The sequence below is a fragment of the Mytilus californianus genome, unplaced genomic scaffold (assembly GCF_021869535.1).
Source record: "Mytilus californianus isolate M0D057914Y unplaced genomic scaffold, xbMytCali1.0.p SCAF_5, whole genome shotgun sequence".
NCBI classification, from domain to species: Eukaryota; Metazoa; Mollusca; class Bivalvia; order Mytilida; family Mytilidae; genus Mytilus; species Mytilus californianus.
This window is the reverse complement of record NW_026262701.1, coordinates 82,721,705-82,744,240: the sequence shown is the minus strand read 5'-3', so window position 1 is coordinate 82,744,240 and position 22,536 is coordinate 82,721,705. Positions and strand designations below refer to the sequence as shown.

At 31.4% G+C, this 22,536-nt stretch overlaps 1 protein-coding gene across 1 annotated transcript in view; it reads right to left on the bottom strand.

The window, feature by feature from the left end:
* The window catches only part of LOC127703185 (TBC1 domain family member 31-like), a 40,589-nt gene that overhangs the window by 11,355 nt on the left and 6,698 nt on the right, over positions 1-22,536 (bottom strand). The window contains exons 4-13 of the mRNA XM_052207714.1: positions 22,019-22,134; positions 20,801-20,979; positions 20,257-20,405; positions 17,488-17,647; positions 16,030-16,230; positions 14,246-14,392; positions 13,510-13,736; positions 13,048-13,181; positions 12,484-12,617; positions 633-812 (exon numbers count right to left, since the gene is read on the bottom strand). Coding sequence (XP_052063674.1) covers positions 633-812; positions 12,484-12,617; positions 13,048-13,181; positions 13,510-13,736; positions 14,246-14,392; positions 16,030-16,230; positions 17,488-17,647; positions 20,257-20,405; positions 20,801-20,979; positions 22,019-22,134 — 1,627 coding nt within the window. The remainder of the gene's footprint in view (positions 1-632; positions 813-12,483; positions 12,618-13,047; positions 13,182-13,509; positions 13,737-14,245; positions 14,393-16,029; positions 16,231-17,487; positions 17,648-20,256; positions 20,406-20,800; positions 20,980-22,018; positions 22,135-22,536) is intronic.

Genomic DNA, 22,536 nt, shown 5'->3' with positions numbered 1-22,536 from the left:
CAATGGAAAAGATTGTAAGTTTCTACATTTTCAAAATGTGGCAGTACATTATCATTACCGTATAAGGTAATTTAACCATTTTTCAAAACTAGACAAAAGATACATTGAACTCAAAGAAAAATGTTGCTTGTCACTTTCATGAGTTTGCCCCCCTCCCCTTTTTCAGTCTACTCCTATGCCACTGCTGCATTTATCTTTCAATAAACAAGTTTATACTTTCAAATAAATATAAACGATATGAGACTTGATCCTTCATAGCAATCTAAGTGTTTTCATTGTTTAAGTAAATGCAGTACCCGGTAAGCTTCCTTGGTTTATACATACTCTATACATAAGAGATATTTTCTCATATAATATTACCCCCAAAAAAATACTGACATTATCTCTAATATTTGTTTGTCATTTGGAGATTGGGTGTTAATGGCAGATCTTCCATTGTTTTTGTTGAATTTATAAACAATTTTATAGATTTGGGATGATATAGAGCTTGACATATTGTATAGAAACTAGTCTAATGTCAAAGACTGTATGTTGCTCTAAAGATGTCTTTTGATCATTTTTGTTTTTGGGTTGCTGTATCATTGACATATACTTCACATCTTTTATTAAAATGACAATTGATATAAACTTACTTTAAAATCATCTAATTCTATACACTGCATGAGAGGACCTCTGGCTGACATGGCATAGGCTACAACCACCATCAACAGGAAGGAGGGGTGGTTAGAGAACACATTGTCAAATAACATCAACCATTCATCTCTTGTTAGAACTTCTGAGAATAATGTCTCCAGTAATGGCCAAGCATAAACCTGAAATTAACAAAAAAATAGGTGTAATAATCTCAAATAATAGCATTAAGGAGTAAGAGCAAAGACTGGTTGACTTGGAGTCAGAACAATGTGTCCTGGTAGGGTGACAAGTCTTCCTGCGGACTGTTACATTGGGAACTAGCAGGTAAAAAATACAACTCAACATGTTGGTCTAGTATAAAGCAGGGTAAATATTCATATTACAATAACATGTTCTCGTCTTGAATATGCATTTAATTTGCTGCTGGACATTAAGCAGCCATCATCATCATCATCATCAACATCAAATAGTATTCAAATAGATAGTATTCTGGTAAGAGTGGTATATCATCTTTAATCATAATAATTTCAGATCCGTATTATTATTACTAAAGACCATATCTTGTTTGATCCTTTCAACTATATCAATGCAAGAAGGACTGCTGAAACAAATTTTGGTTCTGAAATGGGTAAAAAATTTGCAGTTAAGAAGAGATTTTTTCTTCAAAATAAACTAATGAACCACAACATTATACCCATATGCACATTTGGAAATGTACCAAGTTTAAAATATATACAATAAATGATATGTAAGAGGATGTTGGAATGGTAAGTTTCAACATGGTAAACATGTCTTAGTTCTAAGGGCATAAGTCTACAAAAGAAAACATTTTGTGCATGAGCAAATCTGCATATTAGGATTCACTTCAATATAATAGTATAAACCATTAGGAGTTGGGATTGAAGCATTAGTACAAAAAAGCATAAAAACCTTTCAGAGGGTGGCATATTCCTCAACTACCCATACAGAAAAAAAATCCTGTTTTCAAATCATTATCATTTTTTGTTTACTAAGTTTGAAACAACTGACCTTAGGCCTAAGACATTGGTACTAGCAGAGGGCCTGAGAGACTAATTCCCATATAATATTCCACACATACATTGCATAGATTTACTTGTGTAGAGAAAAACAGGAGGTTAAGTTATCTTCCTTCAAAACCTAACAATGAAATCAAAAAGTCTGTTTTTAACTTCAAACTATGTAACTGACTTTTTTTCTTTCTAATCAAATTTTATCAAATATAAAAATGCAAATGAAAAATATTAAGGGAGAGGCCTTTTGATTTTTTATGTTGTGGGAAGGAATACCTCACATATAAAAATTATTTTGTCCTATCTGTTTTTCAAATGTATACATCTTTTTTTAACTTAAAATCTTTTAAAGTTCATATAAAAAAAACATTATGAAATTACTTCATACATTATATTAATATAAAAGTCAAAAAAATGCTCTCAAGATGGATAAAAGATTCACTGAACTTTTTGTGTTTTTTCTTTGAAATATATGCATCAATAATAGATTTTATTCAAATAACATTCACTTCAAATTATATTCCCATATACCACACAAAACTTAATAAACTGCCACATCATATTTGTTTTCTATATTTGCAAACTGTGAGTGGACAATCATAATTTGATTAAACATGTCAAACAAATAAATCTGCAATCAATTCTGAGTGCTAGTCAAGATGTCTACTTAAAAAAACTAAGCACTACAAAATGTCATTACCAGAACCATAAAAACTGAAAACACCAGTCTATTGTTTGACAATGTATTCCAAATGTCCTCTGAATACAGGCAATCAGTACCAAATGTCAATTATAACTGTTGAACAATGTGAACAATACTGGTCCCAGTAAGTCTGGACAGCGGTCTTCTATGTCAAAATATAGGCTAAATATGTCCTCAAAACTAAGTCAATAGGTACCAAATGAAAATCAAACAAAAACCAATCAGGTTGCCTTTTGTGTGGCATTTTGAACAGTTTTATGTATCTTTGTAGTAGTTTTTGTTTCAAACAAGTAAAATGAATTAGGTGTAAATTTTATCTGTTTACATAAAATTTGCTACATTTAGTAAAAATCTAGACAGAACATTTGAAGTTATGGGAAATCAAAAACTAATTTAGACCCCCCATCTGACTTAAATATCATCTAGGTCCATTCAATTTCTGAAATCTAAATTATGTATTGTATCATAAGTTCTTGACACTGAATATACAAACAATGAAATAATTTGCACCTGAAAATCAGGGATTCTTCATCTCTTATGGAACCTTTTTTGTAGGTTTGGTAGGGATTGGGTATAGATGGTCAAAATTTTAAAAAAATTCACAAATATGATTTTTACTTTTTGTTTAAATTGTCCAAAAAAACTTAAAATTTATTTATTTCACCCAGATACAACAATTAAACAAACAAGTATGGTTCAAGTGGTAATTACATGTAGAAAAAATATCTTCATTTTCAATTTTGAACTTGACTTTTAAATGTTGACCTACTTTGTGCAAAACTGAAGTAGCTTCAACTTCTCACACAAAAATTCATCAAAATTTAGTTGAAATGGATGCACTGTTCAAAACTACTATTTTTAAAACATACTTTCAGTCCATTTACTGTCAAGTTTGAGAATCTGGATTTGTTTAAGGCTCTATTCATTATTCTATTGGCACATTATTCTCTATTCTGAAAACCCGCCCAGACCTTCAAGTATTGTAAGTCTGGACAGTGTTTTGAGATACAATGAAAAGCATGTACTTTTTGGTGTGTAAACTTATAATTATGTCAGTGTACAGCTGTCATGACAATATATATGAATATATGGTCTCACACTTTGGTGTATTGATGCAAACACAAACACAAAGTCTTTGTCTTCCTTAAGAACATTTGTTCCTAAAGGATGTTTAGTTTAGGTGTAAGGATTAATAGATTAAATATGGATATTAATTATTGACTTCATATATAACAATGATCTGATGTATATATTCTCATAAAGCAGATGAACTATTCTTACAGAGAAGATAATATGACATTGATAACAAATATTAAATATAGCATGTGTGAAATACAGATATTAAATATATTTAATATAATATATATATTGAACAAAAGAAAAACTAATGTGTTTTTTAATAATAATCAATGACTGAATGTGTCATATTCAGGTGATTTTTTTTTTTTTGGGGGGGGGGGGGGGGGGTTAAATAGTCTGTAGTATACCATATTTTGGCTTTGTATGATGAGTATATAAATCTGTATTTATTGTAAATTTTTGTTTGATTTGTGATATTAACATATATAAAGGATGGTCATTTCGATAATCTGACAATTTTATGTCAATATTGGACACCTATTTCAAAAGACATAACTTCAGCTATTGTAAACATTTTCCTCATTTAAGTAATCTAGGCTCTATAGTGTTTAAAGAAGCCATTCCTTCTTACAAGAATTCTTCTGTTCATTGAAAGATAACAAAACATATGCATCAATGTTCAAGGTCCAGTCAGTTATTAAATAAATCAAATATTGGACTATGTTTATATGGTACAGAATTACATATATGAAACTGGCCCTGTACAAAATTAACATGCAGTTTTTAAAATTTTAGTTCACATGAATAAAATATAAGGGGTATATGTAGTCCAGAGATTGCACTGACATCTGAAAATAGATGCATGACAGACAGAAACTTTATTACATAAGACATCTGTATACAAGATATGAAGCATCCATATCATCTACCCTCTGAAATATAAAGCTTTATACAAATAGCTAGTGTCATTGCTGCCACCAGTTTAGCATTCCTATGTCTTATATTTGCGACTTTCATCACAGGTGAGACAAAAACCAAAAGACATCTAGAGGTTAACAATAGTCTTCATTAAGGTTGCATCGAGTTCATTAATAGACAGCTGCCTATAAGATATGTCAAGCTCTTTGATTGTGAATTTAATAAATTTAAAGTAGACTATCAAAGATTCACTTAATTCCCCAAATGAAAAAAACCATTAAACAAAGGACCAACCACTGACAAGGTTGGAATGATGAGGTAAAACATAAAAATATTGCTTGGCATTCAAGAAGCCTGAAAGTTTGTGTCAGATTGGCCAGTCTTTGATGGTAGGCTTTCAGACTCTCCTAGAAGTATGTCAATACAAGTGACATGAATATAGGTCATTATTATCCAATAAACTGCTTCGCTGAGCGCAGCTAGATACGCCCGCAGGGGTCCAACCCTGAATAGTTGGGGCAAAAATGGACACAATATTCAAGCTTGATTCAGGTCTGAATTTGGATTGTAATTAAATATTTGACATATCATAGGTTTCTGAATAAATGTAGTCAAAGATCTTGAAATTGGTTATATGAATTGAATTTATATTCAATTAAAGATTTCTTGCTGTTGTGCAATACTTAGTAAATCTGTTGTCAGACTATAAACAAATAAAGTTCAATTAATTTTCAATGTCATATTAGAAATTTATGAAAATAAAAAGGGAGCTTACATCAATAGATATAAACAATTCACCAAAGTTTCATGAGAATTGGTGACAGCATTTTTGAGTTATTGTCCGAAAACTGGAAAATCACCCCTTTTTTTAATGAATAAAACCCTATAACTCAGAAATGTAAATTGTAAAATTTATTAAATTCTAAAGGGAGCTTACATCAATACATACAAACAATTCACCAAAGTTTCATAAGAATTGCTGAAAGCATTTTTGAGTTTTTGTCCGAAAACTGGAAAATCCCCCCTTTTTTTATAAATAAAACCATGTAACTCGGAAACGTAAAATCTAAAATTTATAAAAATCGAAAGGGAGCTCATGTCAATAGATATAAACAATTCACCACAATTTCTTGCAAGTTGGTGAAAGCATTATTGACTTATTGTCCGAAAACTGGAAAATCCCCCTTTTTTTAATGAATAAAACCCCATAACTCGGAAACGTAAAATCTAAATTTTATAAAAAACGAAAGGGAGCTCACGTCAATAGATATAAACAACTCACCAAAGTTTTATGCAAATTGGTTAAATCATTTTTGAGTTAATGTCCGACATGTAGACGACGGACAGACGGACGGACAGACGGACAACGGTATACCATAATACGTCCCGTAAACGGGCGTATAAAATCTGAGCTCACACATAAAGCTTTATTAAAGTCAGTGGTTATGAAATGTTAGTACCTTCTTTTGGTTGAAGCTGTTATACACTGATAGATCCAATTATGGCAATAGGTAACAGGGTATCCCATTAAAAAACTATGATTAAAACTTACAAAGGTGACAAAAATGAAAAGTAGGCAACTCACAACTTTTGATGATCATAATGATGTTGATGATGATGGATGGCTATTTAATGTCCAGTGGAAAATTAAATGCATGCTTAGGACAAAACCATGTTTCTTTGAAAAAGAGTTTTCAGATTCTCGACGTACATTCCCAACACACAAAAATTTCACAACCAAGTCCATACTATCTGAGCATTGAACAAAGATGTTAAACATAACCAAAACCTTTAAACCCTGTAATACTAGGGATGTACTAGCTTTATGGTAGTACCACCCAGAAACATATGCATATTATACCAGATTACATGCATGGTTGAATGTTAATTTCATTTTTAGAACTGGCTGTCATGTGTCATTGTGTTGAAGATACTCTACAATCATTTTATAACTTGTGGAGGCAAACCAGCCAAGTTAGATTATGATTTAAGCAATGAAATCAAACCACAATATCACTATTTTACCATACTTTTTCACGTTAAGAAAAAGTCCTTAGATAAAACAAGAATATGTGTCAATAGGACGCTCCCACTAACACATTTTCATGTATAGTGAACTGCAAAATCTGGGACAAAACCATTATCTATATCAACATATATCTTTAAAGTTCATATCATGGAGGAAGATGTGTACTAAGTTTTAAGTTGATGTAAACTTACTTAATCCAATTTTCAAATCTGATACTGTTTAACTGCATAAATTGTGCAACAGACAGACGAACAGATAGGAAACATAATGTCCCCTCTACTATCATAGGCTGGACACAAGAAAGACATTAATGTGCAACAATTTAAGGAAAAATCAATCAATTCTCTAAATATAACCAACATTTGCCCTAAAAGGAAGCAAACTACAAAAATTTCCTTTTTCTATTTGATTTAATTCAAGTTTAAGAGAATTTACTGTACAATAATGTAGCTGCGAAATAGTTATACCAATACTCATAAACCTTTTTGTTTTTCTGTGTTGTTGCATTGCTGTCTCATTGAAGTATACCTAACATCTCCTTTCATTCAGACATATTGAAATAAATAGTCCATAAAGATAAATAATATTTATTTACAATTGAGCACTATGTATAAAAAATAATAAACATATATATTACATAAATAGTTCATTTGCAATATTGGTCATATTTGTAATGTACCAAAATGTTTTTATCAAGTACTGCCATTACTATTATCATCACTACTAGATATCGTAGAATCTGCAACTATTAGTCCATGGCTAAAGATGGCTGTGTCTTGATTGTGATATCCTGTATCTTGATTGTGATATCCTGTATCTTGATTGTGATATCCTGTATCTTGATTGTGATATCCTAAGTTCTCAGCAGATATGATGTCATGACTGAGAATAGGTGTTCCTGCATTAAACACAGTAGATCTGTTTATAATGTTAGAAAGTTTCTGAATAATATCTCCATACAACTTTGGTGTTCTTCCATCGTCGCCAGCTATTTCTGAACAAATAGTCAGAAGTTTTTTCTCCACTTGTATTTTTTGTCTCTTTGGTTTGGTATTATTGGTCCTGTTACGTTTATTTGCAAACCATGCTTTCACTTGCCCAAGGGAAACATTGCCTTCATCTGCCATTCTTTCCTTTTCAATTTCAGATGGGTAAGGATTGTCAAGATTTCTTTCAAACCAATGTGTCATGATTTCGATGGCTCCCGCGTTTAACTGTCGGCTTTTTGGTTTTGATGAGGACACCATGCTTCCAGACGGCATAGCTTCTTTAAGTAAATCCAGACTTGATGATACACGACTTGTCAAATGCATTCTTTGACGATCATGGAATGTGTGCACTTCGAATAATTCCGTCTGATATTGAGTTTCATCCTGAAATATCTGTCCTTTAAGTTTAGCAATTGCATCACATCTTTGGGTTTCTATCTCGGCACATTGTGTACTATAAAAATTCTGTAGTTCGTGAACTTTAGGATTATCTGGAGACAATGTTTGAAACTGAGACTGGAGATGAGCTTCCTGCACCGCAGCAAAAGACGGATCAACAATAGGTTCCGCGTCACTTCCTCCGCTGATGCTCTGGTCAGAACATAATGTGTACGGCACAGAGGCTTGGAAACATTCAGTGACTAATGTAGCCTGCAGATCTTGAAACATTGGATGAGCAGACAGTTTGTAAAGTCCTTCATTAGTCTCTTCTTGTGATTTGTCAGACTGTATCAAGGATGCCATTATTGTCACTCAGTAAATTCTGGATATCAAACTTCTGCTCTGGAATTACTTTTCACAAATAAGAAATGATAAACCTCACAAACAGTGCTCAGTTATACATATTCTAACTTCTATTCACAGAAAAATTCAACCAATCAGAACAAGTTTTGAGTCAATCAGAAAACTCCTTCTCCTACTCACTAATTAATGACTTGTCAAATTTGTAGATCACAACCCAATAAACAAACAATTAGTAAAAAATAATAACAATTTTGTTTTCAATTGTCCGAACAAATATATCATGACTGCAACTTGATTGGATGACAATGATCAGTGCTAGGGAAAATTAAGGTGTGAACATTCCCAGCCCTGAGATACAGGTGAACTGTTTTCATTCAGCTGACAGCCTTGGCAGACAATCTGACAAACTGATTTGATTTGTAAATGATACCAATAGTTTTATATTATGATTTAATTAACAGTTTTTATTTACTTGTCTCCAAAATGTCTTCAGTCATGGGAAAATTTATAAAGTTATTACGAAAAGTCATAAATTGCTGCATAGTTAGTAAGGCATGTTTTTTTTTATTAAGAATTCAAATATAGTTGCTGTTAATTAATAAAAGATAATTCTTAAATCTTACTCTCAAAGTTTATAATTCATTAAATTAAAAATTATCAATTAAAGTTTTATCAAAATCCCCCTTTTTCAAAAACAAGATTTTTTCAAATACTTTCAATTTTTTAGCTAAAGAAAACATCTATTTTCTATTTCAAATTTGTAAACTCAAAAGTTGCATATCTGTTTAAAATAATGCTAAAAGAGAAGCAGGTATTTAATTAAGATATAAATATCATATATATAAAAAAAAAATTAAGGGTTCAAAAATTAACAACTTAATTAGACAAAAAACATTTTTCAATAGATGTAAATTAAACAAAAATTTTTTAAACCTGAACAAAAATTAGGATGTTTTTAAAGAAAAAAAAAGAAGCAAAAATCACCTTAAAAATTCTAGTTTTCTATACATTTTGTAAAGCTTAAAAAATAAATGGACACCATCAAGACATATCTTTTGTTTAGATTATCAAATCATTAATCAATTTTTCTAAAGGAGATGACATATTAAAAATAACTTGTAAGAAAGAGTTACTGGACATTTTTCATAAAAAATCATGTTTAAAATAATTTTTTTTTATACAGGAAATAGTGACAAGGAATGGCAAAATTAAAATATAGATAGATCTTGACCTGTTTACTGTTTTTAACCCATCAGTTTTGTTCTAACTGTTTTATTTAGGCCAAAAACTCCAGTTTTACTCTATGTTTTATTTTGAACAACAAGGGTCATGTTTGTTGATGAATCTCTGATAATATTTTTAAACATATACCAAAGAACATTCGCACAAAGCTTTGTTTAAAATCCTTTATGATATTTCAGAGGAAAATAGTTTTGAAAACGGTTCTGTGGATGATAGATGACAAGTGATACTAATAGCTCATGTGGAACTAATGATCCAGGTGAGTTAAAAATGTCAAATTCCTGAAACATGACTAAGGGGGCATAACTCAGAATTCTCAAGTGCTAGATGATTCTGCACCAGTTTACCATATTAAATATCATAGCAGTGGTATATCACAATTATTTTAATTTTTCATTACCATACAAAAAGAACATCAAATTGCCATTAGAGCATGACCCACGAAGTGGAGCTTGAGTATATGCTTGATGGATGTGAAAGTGTCATTGTAAGCTATGGCATATCAATTCTGTTGAAATTTTATAAATTTAAGTCTAAGTGATCTTTCCACTATCATACTAAGCATTCCAGTAAACCATGAAGCAACAGTGTAACATAAAAACATCTGCAAAACCTTCAAACTCACCAAATATCATTGATTTCCAGCTCTACTTAAAATTCTGCAGCACATGCACTTTGTTGTGTTCAGGAAATTTATTTACTGTTTAATTAGGACCATATTAACCAACATTATATAACATTATATTGACGAAAGAGTAGGAGAGAAGAGAAATAAGAGGAAAAAAAACCCAAACAATTTCCTGTACACAAGAAAACCTTTTTTCAAATAAAACATCTGTTTTGTCCAGTTACAATAAAATGCTGCTGCTTCCTGTGGATTTATTTATTTTCGTGGGTACCAAATTAAGTGGATTGAGGAAAACTTCAATTTTTGTGGGTGTTTGATTTCATGGTTTTGCCAAAGTCTGCATATATAAGCCTATCAAAAATGTGCAATTAGTTGAATATTTAAACTCCTGGTACATCTGTACCCATGAAAATTGGTATTCCACAAAAAATAATAAATCCGCAGTATTACACGGGCAGCCATTTAAAGTTATATTACATTCAGATAGAGTTTAATTATTTAGACAGAGATAGCTCATGCTTCAGTAATTCCTAGGCATTTTTTTTTACAAATTCAGGACTAGACAAATGTGGCACCTAACAAGATCACAAGTTTTTTTTGTTATTGTTTACATTAACAAACAAATGGTTCTATCTAGTTCTACTCCTTGAAAGACGGACAAAGTTAAGTGATGACATGACAGAATGACTTCAATGACACAAAGGACAAAGTGAAGTGATGACATGACAGAATGATTTCAATGTCACAAAGGACAAAATGAAGCGAGGGCATGACAGAATGACTTCAATGACACATCAGACAAAGTGAAGTGAGGACATGACAGAATGATTTCAATGACACAAAGTACAAAGTGAAGTGAGGTCTTGCCAGAATGACTTCAATGACACATAGGACAAAGTGAAGTGAGGACATGACAGAATGATTTCAATGACACAAAGGACAAAGTGAAGCAAGGACATGCCAGAATGACTTCAATGACACAAAATACAAAGTGAAGTGAGGACATGACAGAATGACACAAAGGTCAAAGTAAAGTGAGGACATGACAGAATGACACAAAGGACATAGTGAAGCGAGGACATGACAGAATGATTTCGATGACACAAAGGACAAAGTGAAATGAGGCCATGACAGAATGACTTCAATGACACAAAGTACAAAGTGAAGTGAGGACATGACAGAATGACACATTTTCAAAGTGAAGCGAGGACATGACAGAATGACTTCAATGACACAAAATACAAAGTGAAGTGAGGACATGACAGAATGACACAAAGGTCAATGTGAAGTGAGGACATGACACAATGACACAAAGGACAAAGTGAATAAACATAAGGGACATTTTTGGACTACCATTACTTTTTGCAAGCTATTATTCTATTCAGTGTAGTTTTCAAAATATTATATAATCTTACACTTGCCTTTTATCTATTTTTAAATGAATGAATTAATTATCAATGAAGATTCCATGTTTCAAAAGGCAATTTTGACAGAAAGTTGAATGAAAAGTATTATTCTAAGGATTGTACACCAGGATATATGTGTAGGTTTTCCTTCTGTTGCAAATGAGTTATGAATTTTCATCTCTCAAGATTGTTTAATTTTTGATTTTCAATTCATACTTATAATATATAAACTATCGAAAGGTAAAAAAATATTGTAACTCATAGGAAACAAAGGGAGATAACTATTTGCCTGTATATTATTCAGTCTTCCTTGTGTAAAACCCCATGATCAGATAGGATATCAATGGCACTATTGCCAATTAAGCTACAAATAACAGGACATTGTGATAAATTTTCCACCAATCACAGGACTAGAAATTGCAAGCTTACTGCATGAGACATATGTGGTTTCAAACATTTTTAACACCCCTGCCTGAACACTGTATAAAACCATCCACCAATTAGAGACATATAGATTCTACCATGCCACCCGGTTGATTAAGTTATTTATTAACTCAAAGATAGTTTAATTCTAAAACTTTAAACGGACGGACAGACGGACGGACAGACTGATCACTATAGGGTGTCTGCCATTTGGCGGGGTCCTAATTATCATTCTTTTTCAATTATCTGCAAAAAGATGTGTTCTTTTTATGTGATATCATCAGGCATGGTCATCTTTTTTTATGTCGTCATAATAGGAAATTCAAGAAAAGCAAGAAAGTTTGAGGTCATAATTGAATTCTTACCAATGAAGAAATGAGATTAAACTTACCACAAGTTGATAAAAAAAATCATAATCGACCAGTCGGGGAAAGTATAAATTGGCTAAGAATTAGGGAAAATAGTATAATTTAGGATTCAGGTAGGGTATACAGTCTGACATATCAAATCCAAAATCTGAATATTACAATTCAACTTTTTCTGCAATAATTTCTCTGTTTCTGGCCTTTTAAAATACAAAGCAAGCAGTTGGTTTTACCAAAATGTTTTCTGTTATTGATGGCTTTCATTTATTAACTTGAAAAATAAGAAACTTACCTGAGATGTGACTGAGTATTTAACAAAATGTTGCAGTAAATATTTATCATGGTAAGCTAAAACATTCTCTATCATTCCCAGTATGTTGATTGGTGGATTAGGGAAGTATTCAAACCAATGATCTGCCCAGTTCACTGTAGTAAAAATAAATATATTTCAACATTTAAAAAACAAACAGCGGGTAATCTATTTTATGTTTTAATCTTTAAAGATAAAATTTTCCTGACAAAAAAAATCAAAGGCCTGATAACAATAAATTTGAAAATGAACCAACTTGTCGCTAAGTGTAATATAAATGTTATTCTGAAGCCTAAATTCAACCTTTAATATCTATCATGATACATGTTTAAATAAACACTAATTAAAATAGCATTAAAAAGTAAACACTTTTTGAATTCCTAAATTATTGTTCAGCAAAAAATGAAATAAATCCTAAAACGTAAGTGTGGAAGCTTAAAAAAACAAGCATTATAAAGTTTTGCAATATTTTAAAAAATATTTTCAATGACTGCAAAGCAAATTAACTTTACAGATGGTATGATTGACTATGTAATTTTTACTTACTCATGATGGATGACAAGATTTCAAAACACACTAAATGATTGTTCTGGAATAACTTAACAAATGGAAAAGCTAAACATGGAAGATATTGTGTCTCTCCAAATATAGGTGACCAATGTGCCATGGCTGATAAAATTCTGAAAAATAAAACCACAAATATATTAGAAATACATGTATATCACATTTTAAAAAGATTGGAGAATATATGGGCTCAAGCACAATTCTATTGCCTTTAGAATTATCACAATTTCGAGATACTTTATGTTTTATGGCTTCAAAGAGAATTCTATTGCAAACCAAAAAAAAAAAATAAAAATTTCAGGTTTTCTAGAAATAAAGTTGTTCTTCACTGTCTTGAAAACAATTATTGAAAATAAATAGAATTGTTTTTTTTTTATAAATTACCACTTATTACAGGTATACAGAAAACTAACTAAAAGCAATAATCCAAACATGAAAACCTACCTTTGTAAAATGCGTAGAAGTCTTCTACTTTTAATTGGATATTCTTCATGTATTTTAGCATAAGCAGGATGTGTTCCTTTGTCAACTAATGCTGCATATGCTGTGTGATTTTCTGGTAATCTTAAAATAGATCTCCATATAAACATTCTATATTTAGCTGGGTATTCCCCATATCCCTTTAGAATGGCTTTTAATTTTTCCATATTGAGTTGTTCTGGAAGTTCTTTCTGAAAAGAAATACAATGTTGGAGTAAATTATAGGTGAATCATGAATAAAAACAATACCAAAATTCTAAATGGAAAGACAATTTGCATAAAAAATATTAACATTGAAAATTGGTCGTAGGAGGCAGGGCTTTGAAATAATCGTCAAACTGATATGTACTGATAGTGAACTGTAAAAGTGATGCCACCCAAATTCAAACTTGAACTGTGTTTTATGGAAATAAGCATTATGTATAAGTATCATAACATTTGGTTGAGGCAAACTAAAGTTAGAGAAAGGAAAAACAAATATTCAGCAATTTTTCCATATATAAAGGGGCATAACTCCAGAACGGTAAATGTTACACCACCTATTAAAATTCGAACTTGATCTGTGTTCTGAGATAATAAGCATTGTGTATAAAGTTAGTGAACGGAAACTAATTTTGGGACGTATGTCAGGCGAGGGTAACACTTAATACCCCTTCCGCTGCAGCAGGGGCATAAAAAATGATTTAATTTTTATACTTACTTCCATTTGAAAATCTGGTTGATTTCGCCTGTTTTCTTTGCCTTTTGCCCTTGCCCCTTTCTGTTTCTGTGATTTTGAAGACTGATCTGACGCAACTGTATCTGACATTTTGTTTTCTTTAACTACCTTGACCAAAGGAGCAGGTGGCTAAAATGTCAATAAAATGGGTAATTGTAACAGCTATTAATAAACATCTAAATCCAATACAGAAACTGTTGCTAATATATTTCAGCTTTTACACACGTGCACACACTATATATAATTACAGTTAATTTATATTTTACATATTCACTTGTTTTTTTTCATTGCTAAAGCATATCCCATTGTGGCATTGTTACAAATTTTCAAATTTTACGAAAACCATTGAACCTTTTGAAGCATATGTGTCGTGAATATAGGCCAAGAGACTTTAGTACGTTATGTTATGTAATTGTTTCCCGTACTTTCGCGCACACTTTTGTAATGTAACGTAACGCTATTGTTACGTATCTATTTATCTTACGATCATAAAGCATCTCAACTAGCAAGATGTTATTTTCTTCCACAAGTATTACAAAGTTAATAACCCTTAAGATAATATGCAACCATAGCTACCAGGTAAACAACAAATAAATCTATCAAAAATAACTCAATACTAATGTTTATTTATCATAATTTTTATATTAAGATTTTAGATTTTATAAATGTTATTTTTTGTAAATATAAGAACTGAATGCAGATTTTAAATGTTTAAAATAAGATGATGTAAAAATCACCCATAGCCAGAATTAAAGAATGATTAAATTTTTAACTTAACGCTTACCATGCTGAATTGTTTTCAGAAAATGTCTAATTTTTGTTTATTTGCAAAAATATGCAAATTACATACAAATGAGCTTTACCCTGCTGCTGATGCATATTGATTCCTTTAAATCGAAGATAGGGGATCAACGGGGTGGGTTGATCAGGGTAAGGAGGCCGGGTGAGTGGGCAGGAATTTGCCCCAAAGTTGGTCATCAGGTGCAAAAAGCATCAATTTTGACGATTTTTCGTCCTATTTCTTGACCAGGAAGACTGAGGGATGCTGATAGATGTATCTGACTGTAGTCTGCATGTAGAGTGGACCCCAGTGAACACATTAATCACAACAAAGCTTAGGTTGGAGTCAAACTGATTTTGGTACAGCAGTCTAAAGAAGGTCATTTGCACCAAAAATCTGGAAATTCTTGATTTTTCCCAATTTTTGGCTTCAACTGGACCTGCAACCTGAAGTAGTTGTTCACTTAGTGGATTTCAATAATAAACACAATCAGTAGTTATATTCCCACGTGTTTACACTATTTTTTAAAGATTTAGGCCTCTGATACCGAAGGGAAGCCCACCCCTCCAGAAAAAACAAGTTTTATTCGATTTCAATTTTCCAAATTTGTATTTGAACTGAAAATGCACCTTAAACATGAGAAACATGACAATAAATAGCCTCAGGTTGAAAGAACATGCATCAACTTCGAAATTAATGTCATAAAGCTGACCTCTTAAAGTATGGAGAGCCATTGGAGCCAAATAAGGGTAGTTTGGGTAATCCCGTCATATGACGGTCACCGCATGGTAAGGGTTAAATCAGGGAAGAAAAGTTGAAATTAGCAGCCAAATAAAAAGGATTAAAATAAACAAGAACTATGAGAATGATTTATTTTGATACCTGATTATTAAACATTTATGCAAGATGTCTTTATTTTAGGGTTATTGGTTTGCTGCCTAATTAGCATACATCACGAATTTCCATATCTTAACATATATATTACCTTTCCTATTTCATCTGAGACTACATGTAGATCATAGACATGGATACTGCCATCTTCCATTGTAGAAACCATGTGACGTCCTGATGGGCTGATAGAGAAGTTGTTGACCTTGTTATCAATGGTGCCAACATCAAATAGTAGTTTACATGAATTAATGTTTATATATCTCACTATTCCATCCTGACTTAAAACACCAAGGGTCTGTAAGTATAAAGAAAGAGACAACATAGGTATACTGATTATCAAAATTCTTAACTCTATTTGTAATATACAAACCAAGAGAAAAACCTATAGGATTCAATGAACTTCAATTGTGTCGACAGGGTAAGTGTCTTCTGCTATGTATGCTCAATGACCATGGGAATCCACACTTGGTACAAAATTTCACAATATGGAAAAGGACACAATTCATAATTCTAATTCAATTCGTTTGGAACGATAATTTTCATTGGACGTTGACAAATATTTTGAAGGGATAGATTCCACGTTCTACCAGTCTGTAACTAAGAATGCCACCATTTTGAATTTCGATTTTTTTGGGGTATGTAATTTCTCAAAACATAAACAAAAAAAGTCACATTTTGTCCCTCTAAATCTTCTTTTTGTCAATATCTTAACCATTCAGAGGCGTACAAAAAGTATAAATATGTCTTGTGTTTATGTTTGACATCGAGTGTATACCTATGACATCACATTGTTTAGATGCCAAAGACAACGTAACAGTTTCGCGGACTTTTCATTTATGGCATTTTTAAGCCAAAATAATTACTAAAATGGTATTCATGAATTCATTTTAATATTTGGCATTAGAATGGAGATAACTGTATTGTATTTCAAGCTTGGCCTTCATAAAATCTACGTTTTACGAAGGCCAAGCTTAAAATAAAATACAGTTATCTCCTAAATGTCATATCAGACAACTACTCCCCAAAGACCACATAAACATGTACATGAGACACAGACACATTATATCGGTAGCTGATTCAAGATGGTGACCATAAAACTCTTGAAGTGTTGCTTTTTGTTGTACTTCCTCATGACCCTGCTTGAGGAGCTTTTGTGTTAAAAAGTGTGTTTTTATTAATTTTTCAATGACATGTTTGATCTATCTGTAGATGTTACAGATACTGGGAAAAAACCAAGACCTAAGATTTATATATATATACACCAGTTTTATGCAAAACACTAGGATGAGTTAATATTTGTTCAATATGCTATGAAAACAATAGCAAAAAGTGGTTTTATGTCCATCTTTTAATGTATTGGTTATATATTGAAATTTATGGTAATATTAGAAAATAGTCAAAATGTTAAATATCACTAAAATATGCAAAAGAGATACATATGTCGATTTTCTAATTTTCTAAATGGTACTAATTCTTGCTAAGAAAATTCACATTTCTAGAACAGGTACATCTGTCACCTTTCATGTTTCTTGCAAGTTTAACCAATTATTACCTGATTTTGTCCTGCATCAAATTTGTCAGGAAGAAAGTTGAGTTGTTTAACTGATGTGACTTTAGTAGGCAATTCTACAATACGCAACAATCTGTGTGTATCAAGATCCCACAGGTGAATAAATCTAGATCTACCTCCTGCTGCTAAAACCCTGCCATCTCTGAAAATAAATATGTAAATATGAAGATCCATGTTTGGCTTAATATGATAAAATTTTAATAAAAATTCAATGCATGCCTTTTAAATGTGCTTGTCCTACTACATGTATATTTTCAAGTCCTGCATATTATCTTTATCTATTTCGACTTGCCTGATCATATATTATGTGTTTTCCAACTTCCCCTACAGCCGTCTCATTCTCATCATCAATACTAAACTTCTCTGGTTCATCATTCAAACTGCTATTTTATGGTTCCTGATTTATGTTTACAGTTAATGCATCAAGAGATCCTTTGGTGGTATTTATTTGTCTATGACCAAAGGTATAGTTAACTGGTATTTAGTGCACAGTTATTTACTTTAAGCAGTGATATGGGTTACTAGTATCTAGTATATAGAAAAGCTTCTGTATTTTTTAACTTTTAAAGGAAGTATGAGTAATTTGTATTAACAGTTATTTCATAGTAGCCAAACTCATGTAAATTATTTTTCGCCTATGACATGGGATGACATGACATGAGATATAGGTAACTTGTATTTACTATTTAGCAGTCAGGGGCATTACTTAAACAAGTAACTTTTAAAATTACCTTTACAAGTAAGGTTGAAAACGAGGCTATATCAAATATTACTTATATAAGTAACTTTTCTAAATATTATTTTTATAGGTGTCCATTAATACAGATTTTACTAGCTTTAACAAATTTTCACAGTCTTCTGGTTATTTTTCCCATGAAATATAAAAAGGAATCCTCCTGAAACACTAATTGCCTTTCTGACGAACTCACTTATCTTTCATACTGATGCTTCTTGGTCAAATATTGGTCTCATGGGACTATTAAAATATCATTTTCCTTGAAAATCTTGAAGGTAGACAGATGTAAATAGATAGAAACTTGTGATTTAATTAAGACTTAAAGTTATTTATAATTTGTAACCCAAAACAATTACATATGTTCCTTAAATAATTGTTATTACTAATTCTTTCAAAGATGTATAAAATAACTTATTCAAGTAAAATTTTTGTCATTAATTTTAAAGTAACCTTTTATCTCTATACTTTTCTCAAATTTAATAGATTCTTAGTTTTATGTAATAAAATGATGTAAAAACTCATGAAAACTACATTTAGTCCATGCCTCTATTGAAATATAAAATAACTCTATTGAGTAATTTAATAATTTCCAAAAACACATATTACCTATATAAGTAACTAAAAAAAATACTTGTTTAAGTAATGCCCCTGACTGTTTAGTTATCTACTTAGTAGCATAAAAATTAGTATCAGCCGATTCCAACGAGTGTGTAGCTAAAGGTAGAATCTTTGGTTAGCTTCCTTGCTAGCTCAACCATGAAATCATTATTAGGTAAGGTACATCCAGCCTTTGGGTGTCAATAGTTAAGCGGAGAACCAATCAGAATTAAGTGACAGAATATAAACATTGCAAAACTAGTTTTACAAGTCAGTTTAAAAATAAGTTTTCAATCTAAATTTAAAATTTAATGATAATTATAAGCTCATTCACAAGCATGTTGTAGGTGTGTTTGATTTGCCAATTTTATTTTGATAAATGGTGAAAAGTTAACTGAAAGCTGAAATTCCTAAAATGTTTTCTTCTTCGTCAGACATTACAAATAATAATATATTTTACCTGTCTGTTGAATTTGTTACATCAAGTTAATAAAATGTAGTTGGATATGATTGACAAGTGCTGACCGTATTCACTTTTACACATACACATATGTTTACAATACACCCGGACAGGTAAAAAAGATTGGAAGGAGTTCAAAAGTACATATGACCTGATCATTCAATCTAGGTCAGATTAAATCTAAGTAGAGACATAAAAATTGGTCTTCATGGCTGCATTATTTATCTAAAACTAATTAGTAAGGTAATGTTAACAAACCAAGTGGATGTCCATAAACTCTGCAATATTTTCAATTCTAAACTGCAGTTGTTTGTTGGGTTTTTTTTCGTTGCATTTTTAACTATATATAAGTACTACAACCGTGCATGATATTAAGTAGTATGATAATTTTTCTTTTCTGTGTGAATATAAAAGATTTTAGTTCTAAAAAATATGCATATAATTATAAAGAAAATACATAACAATGTTTTATGCGTGGGGATAACACCAAAAGACATTAGTTAACCAAACTGCCTATTCACGGCGTAAATATTTAAAAAAAACGTCACTCCGCTTCTGATTTATTGTAATAAAAAGATTTTTTAATTCAATCAATAACTAAGAAATGAAATTTCATTTGCAAAGTAGTCTAGGTAAACCTTTGTATGAAACATACATATATTATAAATAATAAACAGGCCATTGATACAAATGTTTTCATTGGATGATAAAATAGCACTTTGCTCCTCCCAATTTTAAGGTAATAATCATTTCATGGTTGAGCTAGCTAGGAAGCTAACCTAAGATTCTACCTTTAGCTACACACTCGTTGGAATTGCCTGTAAATTGTTTTTCCCAGGAGATATTGGCATTTGGTATTTACTGCACAGCTAATTACTTTTAATCAACAAAACTTAAGTAGCTACAAGGTTTCCAAAAATAGGTATTGGTATATGATATATACTGGACAGTTACTTACTTTGTAGCAGCAAAACTTCTGTAACTTGGTTTTTTCCCTGGAGGTATGGGTAACTGGTATTTACAATTCAATGTATCTGATTCCCATGCAAATATTGTGTCATCTTTAAATGCAGTGATGATTGTGTTACTAAGTGGCAAGAAAGAAACCTGAAATTACAATTTACAAAAACTTTGCCTGTATGTAATTCTAACAGTAAAAAAGTAACCATTTTCATGACAGAAACACTATTTTTGTCAAACATAAGTCAAAACTTTAAGTTAAGTTTTTTTCTAAAATTCATTGGTATGCATGATTGTTTTGTTTATAATGTTTTGTTTTTTTTTTTAAATTAGAAGATAAACTAATCAGTAGACTCAACAAAATCAGATATCAGCTTAATGAATATATAAGCTATTGTAAGATCATTTCAAAACACCAAGTTTAATGTAATGACAGGAAGGAAAAATATGAAATAAAGGCTACATTCTAAGTTTACCAACATTGGAATTTTCCTCTTTTTTTTATTGCTTCAAAATTAATGGAGAAACCTTTTTAAATATACCTGAACAATGCCAACATCTTCTTTGATATTAAGTTTTCTTTTCCTCTGGAAAGTATCAAGATCCCACAGCTGAGCAGCATCTGTAGATGTTGTCAATGCATACCTTCCTGAGGCATGCACTGATATATTCCCTATCACAGATTCATGTCCTTTCATCCAAGCAACCATCTCTTTTGTATCTTAAATATATGAAATAATTGTAATATAATTTTTCAAGATTTTATTTTTTCAAGCTCAAGCATAAAAAATAATGTACCAGTACTGCAATTCTGGATTTACTTTCAGAGTAATGTATTGGAAGATTTGCATGAGATGCACTAGGTTGAGATGCTTTTGAATGTGTTCACATTTTGTCATGGTGGGATCTTTTTATAGCTAACTTTAGGGTATGGGATTTGCTCATTTATGATGGCCATATGGTGACCTATAGCTGCTTAGAAAAACGTCATTTGGACTCTAGTGGATAGTTGTTTCATTGACAATCATACCACATCTACTTATTTTCATATACTTCATAGTTTATTTCTCAGGTATTTTCATTTATCAATTCAATCTATAAATTTAACAAGTTGAAGTTAGAAATAATTTGGACATATAAAAAAAAATAAACTTTTTTTTCCTGTCTGCTAATAGCTTGTTATTTTGACAGATTTCGTAATTATTGAGTTGATTGATTGGTGTTTAACGCCACTCTAGCACTATTGTGATCAGTTCTGATTGGTGGAGGAAGCCTGAGTGTCCAAAGAGAAGAATGACCTTTGGTAGGAAAACTGACAAACCTAGTCAATTAAGATTGGAGTCGAGTGCATCTGCAAGTGCGGGACTTGAAATCACAACCTCAGTATTGACAGGCTAGTGATACAGTAGTTCGACTACTTAGACCACTCGGCCACTGAGACCGTTGGAAGTTAAACAATGATATCTATATGTTGGTGGTTGAAAACCTAACTGTATAAAAAACTTCATTGAAATGAGAAAGTTAACTGATCAATTTTTTCACATACTGGTAAAGTATGAAGGTAAGAAGCCATTAAAACAAATGTTAGAACATGGAGCCTTAAATATCTGCTGTGGTAGCACACTAACAGCAGTCTGTGAAAAAACGATAAAGGACAGTCAATTCAGTTGTCTCTTTTTGACTGATTGTCTGAGGTTGTACCAGTCAATCCATGTATATCAGATGGACAAATAACAATGGCTATACAGACTTCGACTTACCAACATCATAGCATTTCAATGAGTAATCTGATAGTCCAATCAAAAACTCAGATTTCCTTCTCAGGTCAAAGGCCAATGCTGTACATGGATGGCCTAGCTTTTGAACCAAGGAAAACCTGAAAGTTTAATATTAAATATTGAAATTATAATAAATTAAGACTTGTATCATATTCTGGTGTTCAGACACAATCCAATTTAACACTTCAGTATAGTTGTCATAGTAAATCAGTATATCAATTAAATCTTTATTTGTAATTCCATTGTTTAAATAGGCATTGGTTTAATGACAAAAATGAGTCCTATTCCAAGTAAATAACTTTGTTCTTGGCCAAAATGTTTCAAACCAGATGTATTAATTGATCTATAACCTAGAGGCTTTAGAGCCTGTGTCGCTCACCTAAATGTATCGTATGTGCATATTCAACAATGGGCTCTCTCCAACATTGAACTAAGAATATAGCTCAAGAAAAAAATCTCTTTTTTGTTGATCTTGTATTGCTGATTATTTTTTTCTTCAT